This window comes from Vulpes vulpes, chromosome 6 (genome assembly GCF_048418805.1).
Source record: "Vulpes vulpes isolate BD-2025 chromosome 6, VulVul3, whole genome shotgun sequence".
Classification (NCBI taxonomy): Eukaryota; Metazoa; Chordata; class Mammalia; order Carnivora; family Canidae; genus Vulpes; species Vulpes vulpes.
The window spans coordinates 59717426-59733740 of record NC_132785.1 but is presented as its reverse complement, the minus strand read 5'-3'; the positions used below and the strand labels follow the sequence as shown (position 1 = coordinate 59733740).

At 57.9% G+C, this 16315-nt stretch overlaps 1 protein-coding gene and 1 long non-coding RNA gene across 3 annotated transcripts in view; both read right to left on the bottom strand.

Moving 5' to 3' along the window:
- Nucleotides 1-16315, bottom strand: part of LOC112927459 (uncharacterized) — a 587636-nt gene that overhangs the window by 35710 nt on the left and 535611 nt on the right. The gene's annotated exons all lie outside the window — the stretch shown is intronic.
- Nucleotides 7317-8892, bottom strand: SOX1 (SRY-box transcription factor 1). Its single transcript, XM_072761039.1, has one exon. The coding sequence runs from the start codon at nt 8617-8619 to the stop codon at nt 7435-7437; it is 1185 nt and encodes a 394-aa protein (XP_072617140.1). The 5' UTR covers nt 8620-8892; the 3' UTR covers nt 7317-7434.

Genomic DNA, 16315 nt, shown 5'->3' with positions numbered 1-16315 from the left:
TGTGCTTTTATAATACCCCGGACATGTACTGTGCTATAACCGGTATTTGTTGAACAAATGAATGAATGAACATGATGGTTAACACATAACTCTAAAGAGAGATTCTTATGAATACAGGTATTTGGGCGTATTGGTGCACGTAATTAACACTGTTCCCATGCAGGCCAAATTTGGCGTCGATGCCACAATTGTCCCACTGTACCCCTGCCAGATCTGATAGAGGCTGATATGTGAAATGAGCATTTACTGTGGCTCTGCTCTTCTCTAGACACAGCATGCACCTGAGATCATTGATCCTGACCACATTCTTGTGAAGTTGGTTTTATCATTTATTCTCGAATATGAGAAGATGGTCTCAGAGGAAGGACCTTTGACCAAGGGCAGCAAGCGGATATGCGCTGAGCCATGATTCAGGCGCAGCTCTGTCTGATGTCTCCGTGTTGCTGTGCTACAGTTCACCAGAGATCAGAAATACAATAAATACCATGTTGACAAACTTTTCACCTCGATTCTTCCTTTTCTTTGGGCACATGTGTGTCATTTCTCCGTAGGGTGAAAATGCAAATAGCCATTTTTTACAAGAATAAACTTTGTCCTTCTGTTCAATTTTTAGCACAAAGCACGAAGCTACTGCTTATCCATCATGTGGGTTTTCACGGTAAATTTCCTGGTAAAGTTTGGGCTATTCTATGCCCTGAAAGTTCCTCCTATAGTGTGGATTACTCAAAAGCATGAGGGCTCTAAATCTTTTCCCTGGTGAAAACACGCTCACCTGGATTCCCTCTTGTTCTGCTGCTTAGAAATAAAAAGCTAAGTTGGCCTCTGCTTTGAATTTCCTCATGCCGATCTTGACACGGCTGCTGTAGTGCTTGTAGGTGTTACCTACCTGCTTGGTACTTTGCCCTAGATGCTGGTATTCATTGCAGGAAATCCTGGGTCAGTCCTCTAGATGTCTAAGACTCTTGTTTTCCTATCTTTCAAGTGTGTAGGACTAACAGAGAGTGCTATTGCTGCCTCTAGATATCATCTCTAGTTAGCATTTCCGGGGTGCTCAGAGAGAAAACAATGTCTGGGTGATAACTCTTGTCAGTTTCCTCATTGTCAAACCCAATCTTACATTCCTCCACACTCACAATATTTCCCCATTGGGAACATGCCTGACATTGCAATTTCTCAAAACTGCAGCTCTGCAGTGAATGCCTAATTCCTGAAACTGCAAAATCTAACAAAAGCTGATTTTTTCCACTGATTTGACTGGCTGACTATTTCGAGACTTTGCATGTGATGACCTGCTGTTCCTCACAAACAACATCCTTAATGTACCCACATGGTTGTTCTCAAGTGGCTGCTGGCAATTAAACCCTTGCGAGCTGCCTGCGGGGCATTCAGATTACTCACAGTGTCCAGAGTCTCTGCGGCAGACAGATTTCCCCCCAGGTCACATTTAGCAGGTTGCTGAGTAGCACTGTGTCCCCTGCTTTGGAAGCCGGAGCCCAGTGGCCACCTGGAGACACTGCCTGACCCAGGGAAGGCTGAGCGCGCAGCGCCCTCGCGTTGTTTTGGGATGTTTTTAAAACTGCCTTTTCTCTCTCAACTGGTGTTGATTTTTCATATGTAAAGATGAAAAGCCCACTTTGAGCAACATGTGGCAATCCCAGTTCTTTTGTTTGTTTTTCATTACCAAAATAGATGACCTTTATCTGCCTTGCATACCTCACTTGTTTGGGGTGTTTTCTCTGTTTTTCATATTTGTTAAAACTCTCGGTGTGATTTCAGCCTAATTTCTGGATCTGACTGCTAGGGAAGACAAGGATGTATCCACTTCCTCTTCCGCTCTTCTGACCCTCTCATCTTCCCCCCCAAACTCCAGCGCCCCAGGGGTTTTGCTCCCTGAGGCAGTCGGCCTGCTTCATCAACGCCTCGCTCTTCCACCCCGCGGGTGGGGGTGAGGAGGGGGCTAGCGCAGGTCGCCCCCACCCCCAGGACCTCCACCCGCAGATCAGGGTTTGCTGGGGCCTAGGGGAGGTCACGACTCCAGGACAGCCAGGTAAGGTCCGCGGAGCGCTGCGTCCCAGAACCTGCTCTTTCGGTTTTGGTTTCCTATGGAAATAACTGCATCAGTAAGACTGAGCCTCTGGAGCAGACAGCCCCCCCAGACATCCCCGCCCCTCCCCTGCCCCGGGCCCAGCCGGAGGAGCAGCCAGAGGAGAGCCCAGGAAACAGGGAACCCGGGCATGCTGGTGAAGAAGGGATTCTGATGGACAACTCACCCGCCCCAAAAAGCTCCAAGCCCGCACCGCGGGTTATTCGCGCCACCCTCACCCCCTCCACGCCGGGGGCCCCTCCAGTGAGGCTCCTCCGCCGGGAGCACTGGTCCCTCACCTCAGCCCCTCCCCCGCCCAGGGCTGCGGGTTCCCCATCCCCTCTCTCCCCCCTCCCCGTTGTCCCCCTCCCCGCAGCCCGAGAGTACGGCCCCCCTGTCTCCCCCCCCCGCCACCATGCTCTCTACCCCGCAGCCTGGGGGTGCGGCCCCCAATCTCCCCCCTCCCGTCCCCCTGTTCCCCCTGTCCCCCACCCCGCAGCCGGGGGCTGCAGGCCCCGCTCCCCCCTCCCGCCCTCCACCTCGCAGCCCAGGGGTGCACGCCCCCCCATCTCCCCCTCCCTCCCTCCCTCCCTCCCTTCCTCACACCCCGCAGGCCCGGGGAAGGGGGGGTGCGGCCTCTCGGTTGCCTCCTTCCTCCCACGTGTTTCGGCGCGGCCGGGAGCGGGGCTTGTTCCGCTCCCTGATTGTAAAAGGGTTTGACTTGCAGCTGACCCCAGGTCAGGACTTTCTCTCCACTAATCCCGCTCTCTTTAAACACAAAAACACTCTGCCTTCCCCTCGCATCCGTCACTGTAATCCCCCGCGGCTGACACCGCGGGGCCGGGAGCCCGGGCTGCACCGGGAGGGTCGCGGCGGGCGCCGGGCCGCGGGCTCCCAGTCGGTGTCGGAGTTCCCACCCCTTTCGCGCGAGCCGGAGCGGTCGGCTGGGGGGCGGGGGGTGGGCCGCGTCCGGGAGCCTGGCGACCCCGGCCCGCTCGGAGGCAGCGCCCGGGGAGCAGCGGGGCGACGAGGGCCCAGGGCGCGGGGCGGAGACGGTCGCGCCGAGGACAAAGGGAGGCCGAGCGCGCAGAGAGAGGGACGGAGCCGCAGGCGGGAGGGGCCGGAGGTGCGGGGGGAGAGAGGCGGGGGGAGACGCGGGACCCGCGAGCGGCTAGCCGGCGGGGAAGGGGTGCAAACGGGGCAGCGGGGCGCCCAGGCCGGGAAGCCGCCACGGCTGGGGCCTCACCGCCCCTCGGCCGGGAGAGGGCGAGGGCCAAGCTCGGGGCCGCCCCCGCCCCCAGGAGACCCGGGCCGCGCGCCCTGCGCCCTGCGCCCTGGATTCCCGGGGGCGCGCGGCTGGAGACCAAGGGCCGGCGGGGGCGAAGGATGGGCAGGCAGGGGTCAGGGCTCCGCGGCCCCAGCGGGGCCCTGCCGTCGGGCTGGGGGGCGGGGGCGGGCCGGGGCCGTTGCGCAGGCGGGGTGGGGGGGCGTGAGGGTGAGGGGTCCCAGCGTCCCTCGCCAGGCTCAGCGTCGTCCCGACCCTGCAGGCCGGGAGGCGGGGATCGGACCCACCTCCCCCGGCTGCTCGCCCAGGGGGCCTGCGCCCCCTCCCCTCTCCTCCCCTGCTGGCCGGGCCTTTCAATCCCGCCGAATAGTCGTGCTGGAGAAGGAGCTGCGCCAAGGCCAAGTCTGCTTTTCACTTGAAGTTTCCAAGGAATCAAACCTATTATTACATTCTGCCGCCGCCGTTTCTGGAGCCTCTGCCCCGCGGGCCCGGCTGCGGAAGCGCGGAGGGGGAGGGGGCCGGGGAGGCACGGAGAGGGGGCGGGCGGGCAGGCAGAGCGGGCCCCGGGGGCGGTGGGTGCCAGCGCCAGGCCGCTCTGGAGCGCGCCTTCCGGGGCCCGGGGTGCTCTCTCGAATTCGCCGGAATGTTCCGGAGATAGATCTGTGCATGGCCCAGTCTTTGTCGGGAAATGAAATGCGTGAATATGCGTGTTATTCTTCTCCCACATGCATGATTTTAATAGACCTATCAGTCACGCTACCCGACACATCTGCCTAGCAGGCACGCCGAGCCCGCGCCCGGCTCCACAATTAATTCCCTTCACCTCGCTACTGGTGGGTTTCTTGGCCGGGCGCGGGGGCTGGTGTCAGTCTCAGCAACGACAACAAAAAGGGCCCGTTAGTTTAAGGGTGATGGTGAAGGACAAGAGGACCCCCCCCCCCCCACACACACACCAGCAAACCGTGCCGCCCTCCGCTTGGACAGCCCGCCGCGGCCCACCGCCGCTCTAGCGGCGAGTCTCGCAGCCCGCCGGGCACGAAGTTCTGCAAACTTAGTCCAAGGCCCCCGAACGAGTCCTGTCCGCGGTCTCCACCCAGGTTTCTAATAAAATTGGAATAAGCGATAGAAATACCACCCTGAGATTTGGGCAGTGTTTCAGCCTCATATAGAAATCCTCAAACACTTTCATTTTGTGAGTACCATGAGCAGGACCTTGACAAGACCGACCCACGGTTAGTGAAACGTTTCCAGGACCCAGTCGATATTTTCTCCACCAATGCAAGTCAGAGAAACGCCGCGGGGGTGATAAGGTCTCTGTCCCCAAACGAAGGCTAGCCTCCGTCTGCTCCCCCATCCCGGCTTCTTTCCAAATGGAATCATTAACGAATTTCTATTTCCTTTTCTCTCTGTCGTTCCAATCAACAATACAAATTCACTGCATTTAAGGAATTCCTATTTTAAGATCATCCTGGGCTTTTAACAAAGTGGCTCCGAGCATCTGGCATTGAATTTCAGCTTTGTATGAGGCACATAGTGGGGTGGGGTGGGGTGGGGGAGCCAAACTATAAGCCCACCTTCCAGGAAACCAAGAATATCTCTGGCTGGAACTCCTGCATGCTGCTAAACTTTTTCTAGTCTGAAACACTCCCAGTGTGACCCACATTACTAGTAGTGTGATGCACTAAGACTTGGATGCCCATAGCTGAGCCTAGATACAAACCTGAGTGCACACATATGTGAGCGTGGCCGCACATCTGTCTGCCAGTTTAGTAAATGCAGGGTGATGTTGAGATGAGGAGTTAGCAAAAGAACCCAGAGAGTCTATTTAACTGTACATTTCAGAATCAATGTGGCCTGCTCCTTAAGCTGGGTGTGGTGAATTAACAGAGCATTACAGAATTTCCCAGGGCATCTCCCAGAGGAGACTGTGTGTGGCATTCATTCACTTATTCCCCGACTATTTCTGATGCTGATTCACTCAGCAATCCATATATATATCCAAATACTTTCAGGAACAACTGCTTCACAAAGGATCAGATTGCCGAAGCTTAAAAAAAAAAAAAAAAAAAAGGAAAAAAAGAGGGCACTTTATTACCTCGTTAGAAAGAAGCAGTGGATATCATTCTTGAGATTTTTTGCAGTCACTTAAAAAAATGCATGGTTTAAGCAGAATTATCAATGACTCCAAAAAATTACACATATCAATTGCCAGGTTAGCATTTTACTTAAAGTCATTCTCCAATGGAGGCTGAATGTGGTTCTCATTAACCTAACATGGGCCCATTTTTGGATAGTCTATGCTCATTTCAGTACAAAAAAAGAAAAAAGAAAATGAACAGGAGGCTTAATAGGGCTGATGAAATAAACACATCTTGATGTAGACTAAAGGCTTTTTTCTCCCTCAAAATATAATTTCATCTTTATGTTGTGGCTAATTTCAAAATGTATTTGCTACAGTGTAACTTTTAAATGCAGTATTTAATGCTGTCAGATTACTTGAAGACAAAAGTTTTACAGAAAACTTTAAATTCCAGAAAAAAACTGCAATGTACCCATAAACACCTAGAAAAAATAGAATTAAAAAATTTAAAGCATCAAACACCCTCCGATCTCATCAGGAATAATAAACAGCAGTTTGTGTATCCCAGTTGACGCTGGGGATAGGGGGGTGGTCGAGTGTGTGCGTGGGGGGAGGCGGAGAGAGAGAAAATTCAAGATCACTTTGCCCTTTCCCAAGGAGAAAGAAGTCAGAGGGAGGGGCTGAGGAGGGATGCAGTACATTTTGGTTCAAAGAGTGTTCCCTTGAGCCAGATTCTGATAGATTCCATTTGCAATCTTGTTAAATTGCAGGGGAACGGGGGCCTCGGCGACCCCGCGGCGGTCTTTGTCCCTGCTCCCTAGCCTGGTCCCTCCATCGGGGGCCTTCTCCTGCAGCCCGGGGCCGCTGGAGGACTCGGAGCCGCCAGCCGGCCCGCGGTCAGAAAAGACAACACGCCAAAGGGCCAGGCTGTAAAACGAGGGCCGGTGTTGTTGTTGTTGTTTTAAATCCTGGTAATTATTTCTTGATCCGTATCAACACTATAAGAGCTACAAAATAATCCATCGATTTAAACTTTCTTCCCTTGCACTGAAAGAAGCTCGGTGAAGATCGCACCGTCCCCCTGAGGATCCCTCACTTTTAGTTTATGCCGATCATTGCTCCTTCGTCAGATTTACCAATCGTATTTTGAGCTCACAAAACATGCATGTAAAATCAGCACGTTCCAAATTATGGGGGAAAAGTGGGCTTTTTCTTTTCTCTCTTAAATTTATTGATTCAAAAGTCGATGCATTTTGTTTTGTTTTGTTTTTTAAGGAGAGGTTTTTTTTTTTCGGTTTTAGAAGAAAGACTTTTGGAAACTATGTACATAATCTGAATCCCCCTCCCCACACCGCAATGCCTAAAATAAAAATTCCACAACGCATTTACAAGAAAGAATACAAAACAAAACAAAAAAAAAAATGGAAATGCTCAGATACAGGAAGTTTTACAAAACCCAGGATATAACGCTGCCATCTGAAGGGCGTGGGGAGACCTCTTTGTATAAATTAACAAACCAACTCAAAAAAAGCGGCAACAACTACAAAAAACTCGTGTTTGGATCCGCCGTACTACATCGATAACAAATGAGAAGGGCCTCGGCGCCCGCGCAGGGCGGCCGAGCGCCTCCGGGAAGCGGTGCGGGAGGAGAGGGCGCGCGGGCCGGGCTAGAAAAGTTGGAGTCGCCTGTCGCTGGGTTTGCTCTTTGTCCCCTCGAGCAAGGAAAAGGCCTCCTCCTCCTCCTCCTCCTCCGGGAGTGATAAATACTGTACAAAACGTCTCGAGAAAACACGGAAGTCAGTCCGCGCCGCCAGGTCCCCCGGCGCTCCGGGCGGGGGCGGGGGCGGGGGCGGGGGCGGGGGCGTGCGCGGGTCGCCCGCGCTCCGCTCCGTGCGGGGGCGCGGCGGGGCGCGTGCGGGGGCGCGGCGGGGCGCGTGCGGGGCCGGTGCGGGGCCCGTGCGGGGCGGGCCGGGCGGCGCCGCGGCCCTAGATGTGCGTCAGGGGCACCGTGCCGTTGACGCCCGCGCCCGCGCCCTGGTAGTGCTGCGGCAGCGAGTGCAGCCGGCTCTGCGCCGCCGCGGCCGCCGCGGCCGCCGGGTCGCCGGTCTCCCCGCCGGGCAAGTACATGCTGATCATCTCGCGCAGGTCCCCGGGGCACGGCGCCCGCGAGTGCGCGGGGGCGGGGGGGCTGCCGCTCGGCTCGGACTTGACGAGCGAGCCCAGCGCGCCCAGGGCGCCCGACGACGCGGCCGCCGCGGCCGCCGCGGCCGCCACTGCCGAGTTCTGGTGCGCGCCGCCCGCGGCGGCGGCGGCGGCGGCCGCGGCGCCGTAGGGGAGGCCGCCGTAGCCCGAGGGCGAGGCGCTCATGTAGCCCTGCGAGTTGGAGATGGGGCTGTACTGCAGCGCGCCCATGTCGTAGCGGTGCATGGGCTGCGGGTTGTGCGGGTGCGCGTGCGGGTGGTGCGGGTGCGGGTGCGCCGGGTGCGCGTGCGGGTGCGCGCCGCCCGCGCCCGGGTGCTGCCCGTAGGCCAGCTGCGCCTCCTGCATCATGGCCGCGGCCGCCGCCGCCGCCGCCACCGAGCCGGGGTAGGCGCCGTTGGCCCAGCCGTTGACGTGCGCGTAGCCGCCGCCCGCCGCGCCGCCCGGGCTCTCGAGGCGCTGGCCCACGGCCGCCGCGCCCACGCCCACGCCCACGCCCATGGCCACGGCCGCGCCGCCGCCGCCCGCGCCCGCCGCCAGCAGCCCGCCGGCCAGCGAGTACTTGTCCTTCTTGAGCAGCGTCTTGGTCTTGCGGCGCGGCCGGTACTTGTAATCCGGGTGCTCCTTCATGTGCAGCGCGCGCAGCCGCTTGGCCTCGTCGATGAACGGCCGCTTCTCGGCCTCGGACATGACCTTCCACTCGGCGCCCAGGCGCTTGCTGATCTCCGAGTTGTGCATCTTGGGGTTCTCCTGGGCCATCTTGCGCCGCTGCCCGCGCGACCACACCATGAAGGCGTTCATGGGCCGCTTGACCCGATCCTGGCTGGCCTTGGCGACCCCGCCGCCGCCGCCGCCGCCGCCGCCCCCGCCGCCGCCGCCGCCGCCGCCGGCCCCGGCCGGGCCCGACAGGTTCGTGGGGGCCTGGGCGCCGCCCGGCGAGTGCAGGTCGGTCTCCATCATCATGCTGTACATCGGGGCGGCCCGCGGGTTCACCGGGGCATAGAAGGGTCGGCCGGGGGGTGGGGGGCGCGGAGGGGCCCAGTCGAACGGAGCGAGGCGCGCGGAGGGGGAGAAGTCCTACCGCAGAGCAGGATGGGGGCCGGTGGAGGCGCCAGCAGGGCGAGCGGCGACGGCACACGCGCTCGGCGCAGGTTCGGCTCGCAGGTGCAAAGTTTCTCCCGGCGCTCGAACCACTTGCCGAGGGCGGCAGGGGCCGGGGTCGGGGTCGCCGTCGCCGTCGCCGCAGCCCGGTCGCCTCGGCGGAGCGGTGCAAACAGGTGCAGCCGAGCCCAAGTTGCGGCTCCACTTTTCGGGACGCGAGCGGGGCGCGGGGCCTGGCCCGGGGCTGTCCGCCGCCTCCTCGCCGGCCGCCGCCGCCGCCGCCGCCGCGCGCCGCCTCCTTCCTCCTGCACCGGGTCCTCGGCGGCCTCCAACTCCGGGCTGCAACTTCTAGCAGCGCGGCGCGCCGCGTGCGCTGGGCATGTGCCGGCCCCAGGTGCCGGGGGGTGGGGGTGGGGGTGGAGTGGGGGTGGGGGGAGCGAGGCGCCGAGGGGGCCGCGGAGGGGGGCGGGGGAGGGGGCAGGGGGCAGCGCTAGGAGCGCAGGCGCGCGGAGAGGGCCAGGGAGCGGGGCCGCCGAGCCCGGGACTGGCTGCCCGCTGCCTGCCCGAGGCCGTGCGCTCGGAGCGGAGGCGCACGCGGGGCCGGCGGCGCGCGGGGCCCAGCAGCCATACGCCGGGCCCGGGCTGCCATTAAATGAGCGCGCCGCGGCCAATGGGAGCCGGCGGCGGCGGTGATTTGCATGGCGCGCTGGCGAGTGACGTGGGGAGGGAGTAGAAGCTCCGGGCGCGGGCGGCGGGGCGGGAGGAGGGGAGGAAGGAGGGGGTGCAGGGGCAGGAAGGAGGGGGAAGGCGGCTCGGGAGGGGGCACAGCCACGCGGCTTCCTGAGCGCGCGCGGCGGCGGCGGCGGCGAACCCCAAGCTCGCCCTCCTCGCCTCTCCCGCCCGCGCGCTCCGAACGATTAAGGTTGGGTTTAAGAGCGGAGACGAAGAAAGAATCGCTCGGGGCGGGAGGCAGAGCGAGAGGAGGGGCGGGGGGTGGGGTGCGGATGCCTCCGCGAGCCTTGTTTCGGCGAGCGCGGTGGAGACCCAGCTCCTCTGCACCCCCGGCGGCCAGCTCGGCGCTCGCGGGGAGCGCGAAAGTTGGGGCCGTGGCGCTGACCTCTCCCCCAGCTGGGCCCGAGGCCTGGGAGGGACAGGTGCGCCCTCGGGAGCCGGGGTGGGGGTGGGGGCGGCGGGGGGCGTTGAGATCCGCCACTCGAACGCCCCCCCACGGGTCCTCCTGCGCGACCCTCCAGGGGCACCTGCTCCGCCGCGCTAGTACGAAGTTCTCCAGTGCCCCCTCTCGTAGGATGGCCTTCCCAGCCCTGGCCGCGAGAATTCCCCTAAGGGAGCAGGAGGCATTTTCACCACACTTGGCTCCAGAGCTGCTAGGAGCATCAGCTCTCAACTTTTTTTTTTTTTTTTTTTTGAGGGTCTTTTAATGAGCCTGGGGGTTATAGGCGCGTACTCCGCCTCTCCATGTGGTTTCTTTCTCCAAAGTAATTGCTAGGGGGCTCGGAAACAGCAGGATCTATCTGGAATCTAGTAGTAACTCAACAACAGTAGGAAAAGTTTGTTTGAATCGCAAAAGAACGATGGAGCCGGCGCTCTTCTGGAGCGAATCTTCCAGCAGCTGTTTACCTAAGACCTGAGAACTGTGTGAACGGAGCGGGGCCCACTGGACACGGGACGGGACAAGTGGAGCCTCACGACCAAGCGTTCCTAGTTCCTACAGGACGCGAACGGAAGGCCTGGCTCTCGGGAGGAGGAAGGCCCCACTTGCGGTTACGGTTCCCAGACTTGAAAGTGTCTTCCATATGGGGACCCACAATCTCCAAGCCCCCACCGTTGCGCTCACGCTGCGGTGTCAGTCCGAATGATAAGTGGCCCAAAGCCTTCTTGCAGAGAATCCGTTGAGCCCAAGCCTCGGTCATGCGTACTCCACGCGGGCGTCAGTGTGCTCACCGTGGAGGCAGGTGCCGGCGGGTGGGTAAAGCCGAGCCTAACCTACGTGAACCCAGCGCCTTGTAGTCGAGGTAAACCTGTGAGGATGAGGATGACCCTGAGCGTACTAATACGGATGTTGAAGTATATTGGGTAGTGAATACGTGACACCTTCCCTCCATCAAAATAAATTAAATAAATAAATAAATAAATAAATCTCAGATTGTGACTGTCCTGACCCTACTACTGCTGCTGGTCCAGGGTGCAGGAATCCTTTCTCTCCTCTCAGTCACTATGATTGTTATTGTAGCCTTTTTTACTACTACTTCAAGGTTCTACAGTACGGGGTGCAGCCGCAAATCCGTTTCTGCAGATTGAACTGCTTCCGTTTCAGGCCATTCAGCATTTCCTAGTGAACTCATCAGTGATACATAATTATATTAGAAAGGAAACGTCATTTTGTATTTAGTTTTTCACTAAATATCTAGGTTATAAACTTGGTTTTCAACTACCTTCTCATTTCATCAATCGAGTTTGTTAAATCTTTTGATTTGTTGTACACACTACCTCCAAATATCAGTTACATTGTAAGTGAACAAAAAAAGAACAAGGATATTGTTTAAGAATGCTACAGACCCGTTTTTCTTTTGATAATTTAGGAGGCGATGGGTGTGCAGTGAGATCCAGCATGTTATAGAAAGTCAGCAAGACTGAAATAAAGGAAATGGTTTACAAATTATAAACTATATTATCCACTTAGCAGTTGAAAGATTTCTTTTCCTCTGCTTTTCAATTTAGATTTTAAACTAAATAGCCTAAGACCCCCTGAAAATGCTTTGTGTGAGTCAGGCTTGGCACATTATTTTCCATATCAATGGAGCAATTTATTTTATAAACACCCTGCACTCCAGTTAGCATTGCAGGAATGCTTTATGCTTTTGGGAACTTGGATAGCCGACTTTGAAATGGTCTGGTTTCTTTCTACCATAGTCCTGAAAATTGTTTCCAAATACGATGTTACTCTTGTTTTCCAGAGCATCTAAATAGGAGGTAAATGGTTTAGCCTTGTGTGAGATCATGCTGGTGCTTAGCGTTCGGGCACTCTCCGTAAGCCCTTTTTAGTGATGAGATGTTCCCTTGGCCCAAGCGGGTGCACTATGGGTGCCCATGTGCAGAAGCATTAAACCAGAGCCGCAGGTGTAACTTGTTGCCAAGCGATAGATGATTGGCAGCAGCTGCCTCTGCCAGTTAGGAGGCAGTGGCAGGGCCCTGAGTGCCAGACCTCTCAGTGCCTTCCATCCTGGCATGAAGATTGAGGAGCGCCATATCAAACTCCTGCCGCTAATGGCTTTTGGGAGCCTCTGCTTGCTCCTTCTGACCTGTCTCCCCAGTGACTCTTTAAAAGGAAACAGTCCAAAAACCAGTTTGAAAAACACTGCCTCTCTCCAGTTTCATTTCTCCCTCCCACCCCTCACCAGGTCGGCTGGGGCCTCCTTCAGATGGAGGGCTTTTCAAAGGTTGGGTGCTGGAGGATCTGAAGGCAGACTGACTGGACTATTTCCCAGTAACGTCAGGGCCCAGACCCTGAGCCAAGGGTCACTTTGATGTCGACTGACCAAATTTACTCTTTTGGCTTCTCAGAGACTTCAGTGTAGCTCTTTGGGCAAAATGCCAAAGTGAAGATCAACTTGGAAATATGGATAAGTAAAGATATATTCTGTTCTTTTATTTAACTTGTGGATATGATCCTGAAAGAAAATTCAGACCCAAGCCTGGTCAGAGGAAATAATCTACACATATATGCTTGTGTATCCATACGTATGTGCACAAAGAGTATATGTACATACATACATGTGTACACAATGCAGAATATATGTACATATATGCATATATAAACACGTGTTCATGCAGGATATAGCCATACGCATACACAGGTGTGTAGATGTACATAATATATACATATACGTGTGTGTGATGTATTTAGGCAATTATACAAGAGCCCTTGACTTTCAAAAAAAAACTGAGTTCTGGACTTCTAACACCAGTAACCTATACTGCTTTTGTGGAGTAACTAAAACTTTTGGCTCTGGCTTTCCCCCTCTCCCCGTGGTTGTACTCAGGACAAACCCGGGAAGCAAGGAGGGTGACTGTGCATACAGACCTCTGTAGACTGCCCCTAGCAGTCTTTAAATGAGAGCTACCTTGCAGGCACCTAGAGGTGATTTTCGCTACCAGCGCCCGCCTAGACCTCCAAGCAAGTGGAAAGATGGACAGGTCAGGAGTTGGGGGTGGGGCCGGGAGTCAGTGAAAGGTCACCGGAGGGAAGCCGCGCAGCCTGAGGACGCCTGTCTTCTGGGGCCTCGGCGCCGTCGGCCCGTCCAGGGCACATCCGCCCGAAGGTGCGCGCAGACCACCGGCCGCTGCCCCCCACGGTCCAGTTCTTGCGGCTTCCCGGGCCTGTGCACAACCCAGGCCCCGCGTACGCGGCTCCGTGCACCCAGGCTCCGGAGTCGCCCCAAAAGGCTAAGACCAGAGTCTAGGGAGGCAAATCCTGAGGGAGGGAGGCGCCAATTCAAGGTCAGAGTGGGAGAGAGAAAAAAAGTGGTCGGAGGAGAGCAAGAGGGGAGGAGGAGAAGGCGGCGGAGAGGGCGAGCGCGGGCGAGGAGGCGGCGGAGGCCTTGGAGGTCGTCTCCGCCGACAGGAGGCGCAGACCCAGGAGAGGTGGGAGGGGCCGCGGCACCGGCCGGGGGCCGCTGGAGGGGGACAGCGCCGGAGGGCGGCGGCGGAGGCCGCGTTCCCCTCCCCCCCGCCCCCAGCCGGGAGCCGCGGGAGCGCGGGCCGCGATCGCCGTCTGCTGGCCGCCGCCGCCCTCGCCGCCTCGCCTCCCCGCGCCGCCCGCCTCTGGCCCCCGCTCCTGCCGCCTCGCCCGGGTCCCGGCTCCTGCAGCCTGGCGCGCGGCTTCGGGCTCGGCGAAGTCAGGGTGCGCAGGGGACAGGCCTGGGAGTTGTGCGGGCCCTCGTCCGTCCGGCGCCCCCCCCCGCCCCCGCCCCCGCCCCTGCCAATTTGACCTGTTGTTCCCAAAAAAGCCAACGGAGCCAAAGTAGCACAAAAGTTTCTTTGTTGATTTTTTTTTTTCCTTTTAAAGGGGAAAAAATAGTCCTGGAAGAGGGGAAAGAGGAAGGAGGAGAGCCCTCGCCCTGTGGAACCTGCAGCGGCCCCTGTGCCATTTAAGGGGTAGCCACAAGAGCAGGGGACCTTTGCGGTTGCTCTGAGTCCGTCATCCTGTCCTTCCCCCGAGAGCGTCTGGATTTGGAGGGCTGAGCCTGAGCGCCTGCAGGAGAGGCGACATAAAGCCCTTCCCCTGGAAAGCAGGCGCGGTTTTCTTTGCAGCCATCAGTGTGGAGATCCGTAAATTCACACTGAAGAGCAAACAACCCTGTGTGTGTGCGCGCGTGTGTGTTGTTCTGTGCCTCCTAGCTCTCTGGGTGAAAGCATTTGGAGAATCTCTGGGAGCTTTCGAGTAGGGGCTCACCCTGTGAGCAGTACTCACACATATAATTCAAATTTCACAGCTGACCTGCTCTGAAAACCTCAATCAGCTTCTAATTGAAGGGAAAACAAAATATTGCTTCCCTACAGCAGAGCTAACGATTTAATCATTATATCAGACATTATAGCTTTTAATTAGGCTAATGCTGATACTGTATGGAAAGAGATAATTCAACACAGTTCTTGATGAATTCTGTAATTGGGTTAACGGCAGAGCAGTTGGGGGAGAGACGTCAATATTCAAGCTGCGTCTGTAGCCACCAGGTTTATGAATGAAAGAGAGAAGACAAGGGGAGGGAAACGCTGGGACCCGAGAGGAGCCTCGCGGCCTTGGCCCTGGCGGAGCTGCGGGAGCCCAGGAGGGAGGGCGCCGGCCGGCGCGGAGCTGGGGTGCCTGGCCGCCCGGGCCTCGCCGCCGCGGGCTCCTCCTGCCGCTCCGTCCGCCCGGCCCTTTTGGGGGAAACTTTCCCACCAGAATGTCGGCGGGGCCACCTGCCCCCGACGCCTGGGCGCTCTGTCTCCTCGAGGGTGCCCCCAGTCAGCCCACACCCAACCGACCGAGGCGGAGAGCTGGGCCGCGCGCAGCGGTAGCGCGCAGTTCTGCGGGGCGGCCTCCAAAGACGCCAGCTCTGCCCCGGCTCCCACCCCTCGCGGGCCCGGCGTCCACCGGCCAAGGGCGGCCGTCCGGGTCCCCGGCGCGGCGGGCGCGCGGGACGCACGCTGCCCGCATGCTCGTGTCCACACCTATTCACAGCTTGGCGAGTGAGCGGTTGGAGCGGGAACCCGGGCTAGTGCCCAGCAGCCTGGCCGGTGGGCCTTGGCCAAGCCACTGCCCGATGCTGGGGCCGCAGGTGGAGCTGGACCAGGAAACCGCGGGCCCCGCCAGTCCCTGCCGTCCCGCGACGCAGCCGGGAAGGAACTGGCCTCCAGACGCGCCCGCGGAGACGAGCCGGCCCGGGGCGTCCGCGCCCCACCCCAGCCCCGTCCGCCCCGTCCGCCCTGTCCGCCTCCGCCTGCCGGCCCCGGCCCGCCCCGGCCCGGCCCGGCTGCTGCGCCCTCCCGCCTGTCCTCCCAGGGGCGCGTGTCGCCCAGAGCCGAGGCAGGGCTGCAAGAGTCCCCCGGGGAGGACCCCGGGAGTCGAGCTCTAGCCGGTGAATCCGCGCAGCTGACCTGACAGCGCCGGAGCCTTGGATTTTGAGGACAAAATGCCGTATGGGTTTATAAGGAGACCACCTGAGCCGCGTTTTCTGCTGTCTTAACCCGAATAATTTCATAGTGTGGTTTTTATGTATTTTCTGTATTTCTGCAACCCCCCCCCCTCGCAAATTTTGTCTTCCTCCTTGGCTTGACTACCTCAGCGCAATAGTCTCCTTCAAGATAAATATACTGCATTGTGATTCATCCTTGTCTTATTTTGTCAGTAATTACCACAAAATTAAATGGGTCACTGGTAAAGTTTCATTTACACAAACCCCCATAATTAACAGTTTGAATACACCTTGTTACATTGTACAAAAGTTGTAATTTTCTAAAGCGTGTAGGTTTTTATTGGTAAAGAATGCTCGTGTCCCATGTGATAATAAGAACACAAAGCAGCTCCTCTGACAGTAGGTGTGTTTGGTTTTCTAAGCTAGCGTGAAGACTCAACCAAGATCAAACTTTCCAGGATGGGGGGGTGGGGGTGGGGAAGCTTCCTATTTAAATTAAAATGTGCAGAATGTAAAGATCTGAGGATCTGGGGCCTCCGATGGAGCTAACTTGCAAAGCCAGAGTCCTCGGCTCTCTGGCTCTCCAAGCAGCCCCTGCAGGTGAACCTACATGCCCAGTAGGCTCTGGCTCTGAAGGCTGCCTCCAGCAGTTTCTGCAGAGCTCAGAATGGCTCTTTCAAGCCCTGCAGCGTCCCCACCGAGTCCAGGCGAGGCCAGGTGAGCCAGTGACCAGGGGTGTTTGCAGGAAAGAGCCACACTGAGCGGGAGACAGCCCTGTCTCACATTCTCTCATTAGCCCCACATAGAAAAGGCATCATTCACAAGAGGAGACAAGTCATAAGGAATTTCTATATGAAAAGAAATAAAGT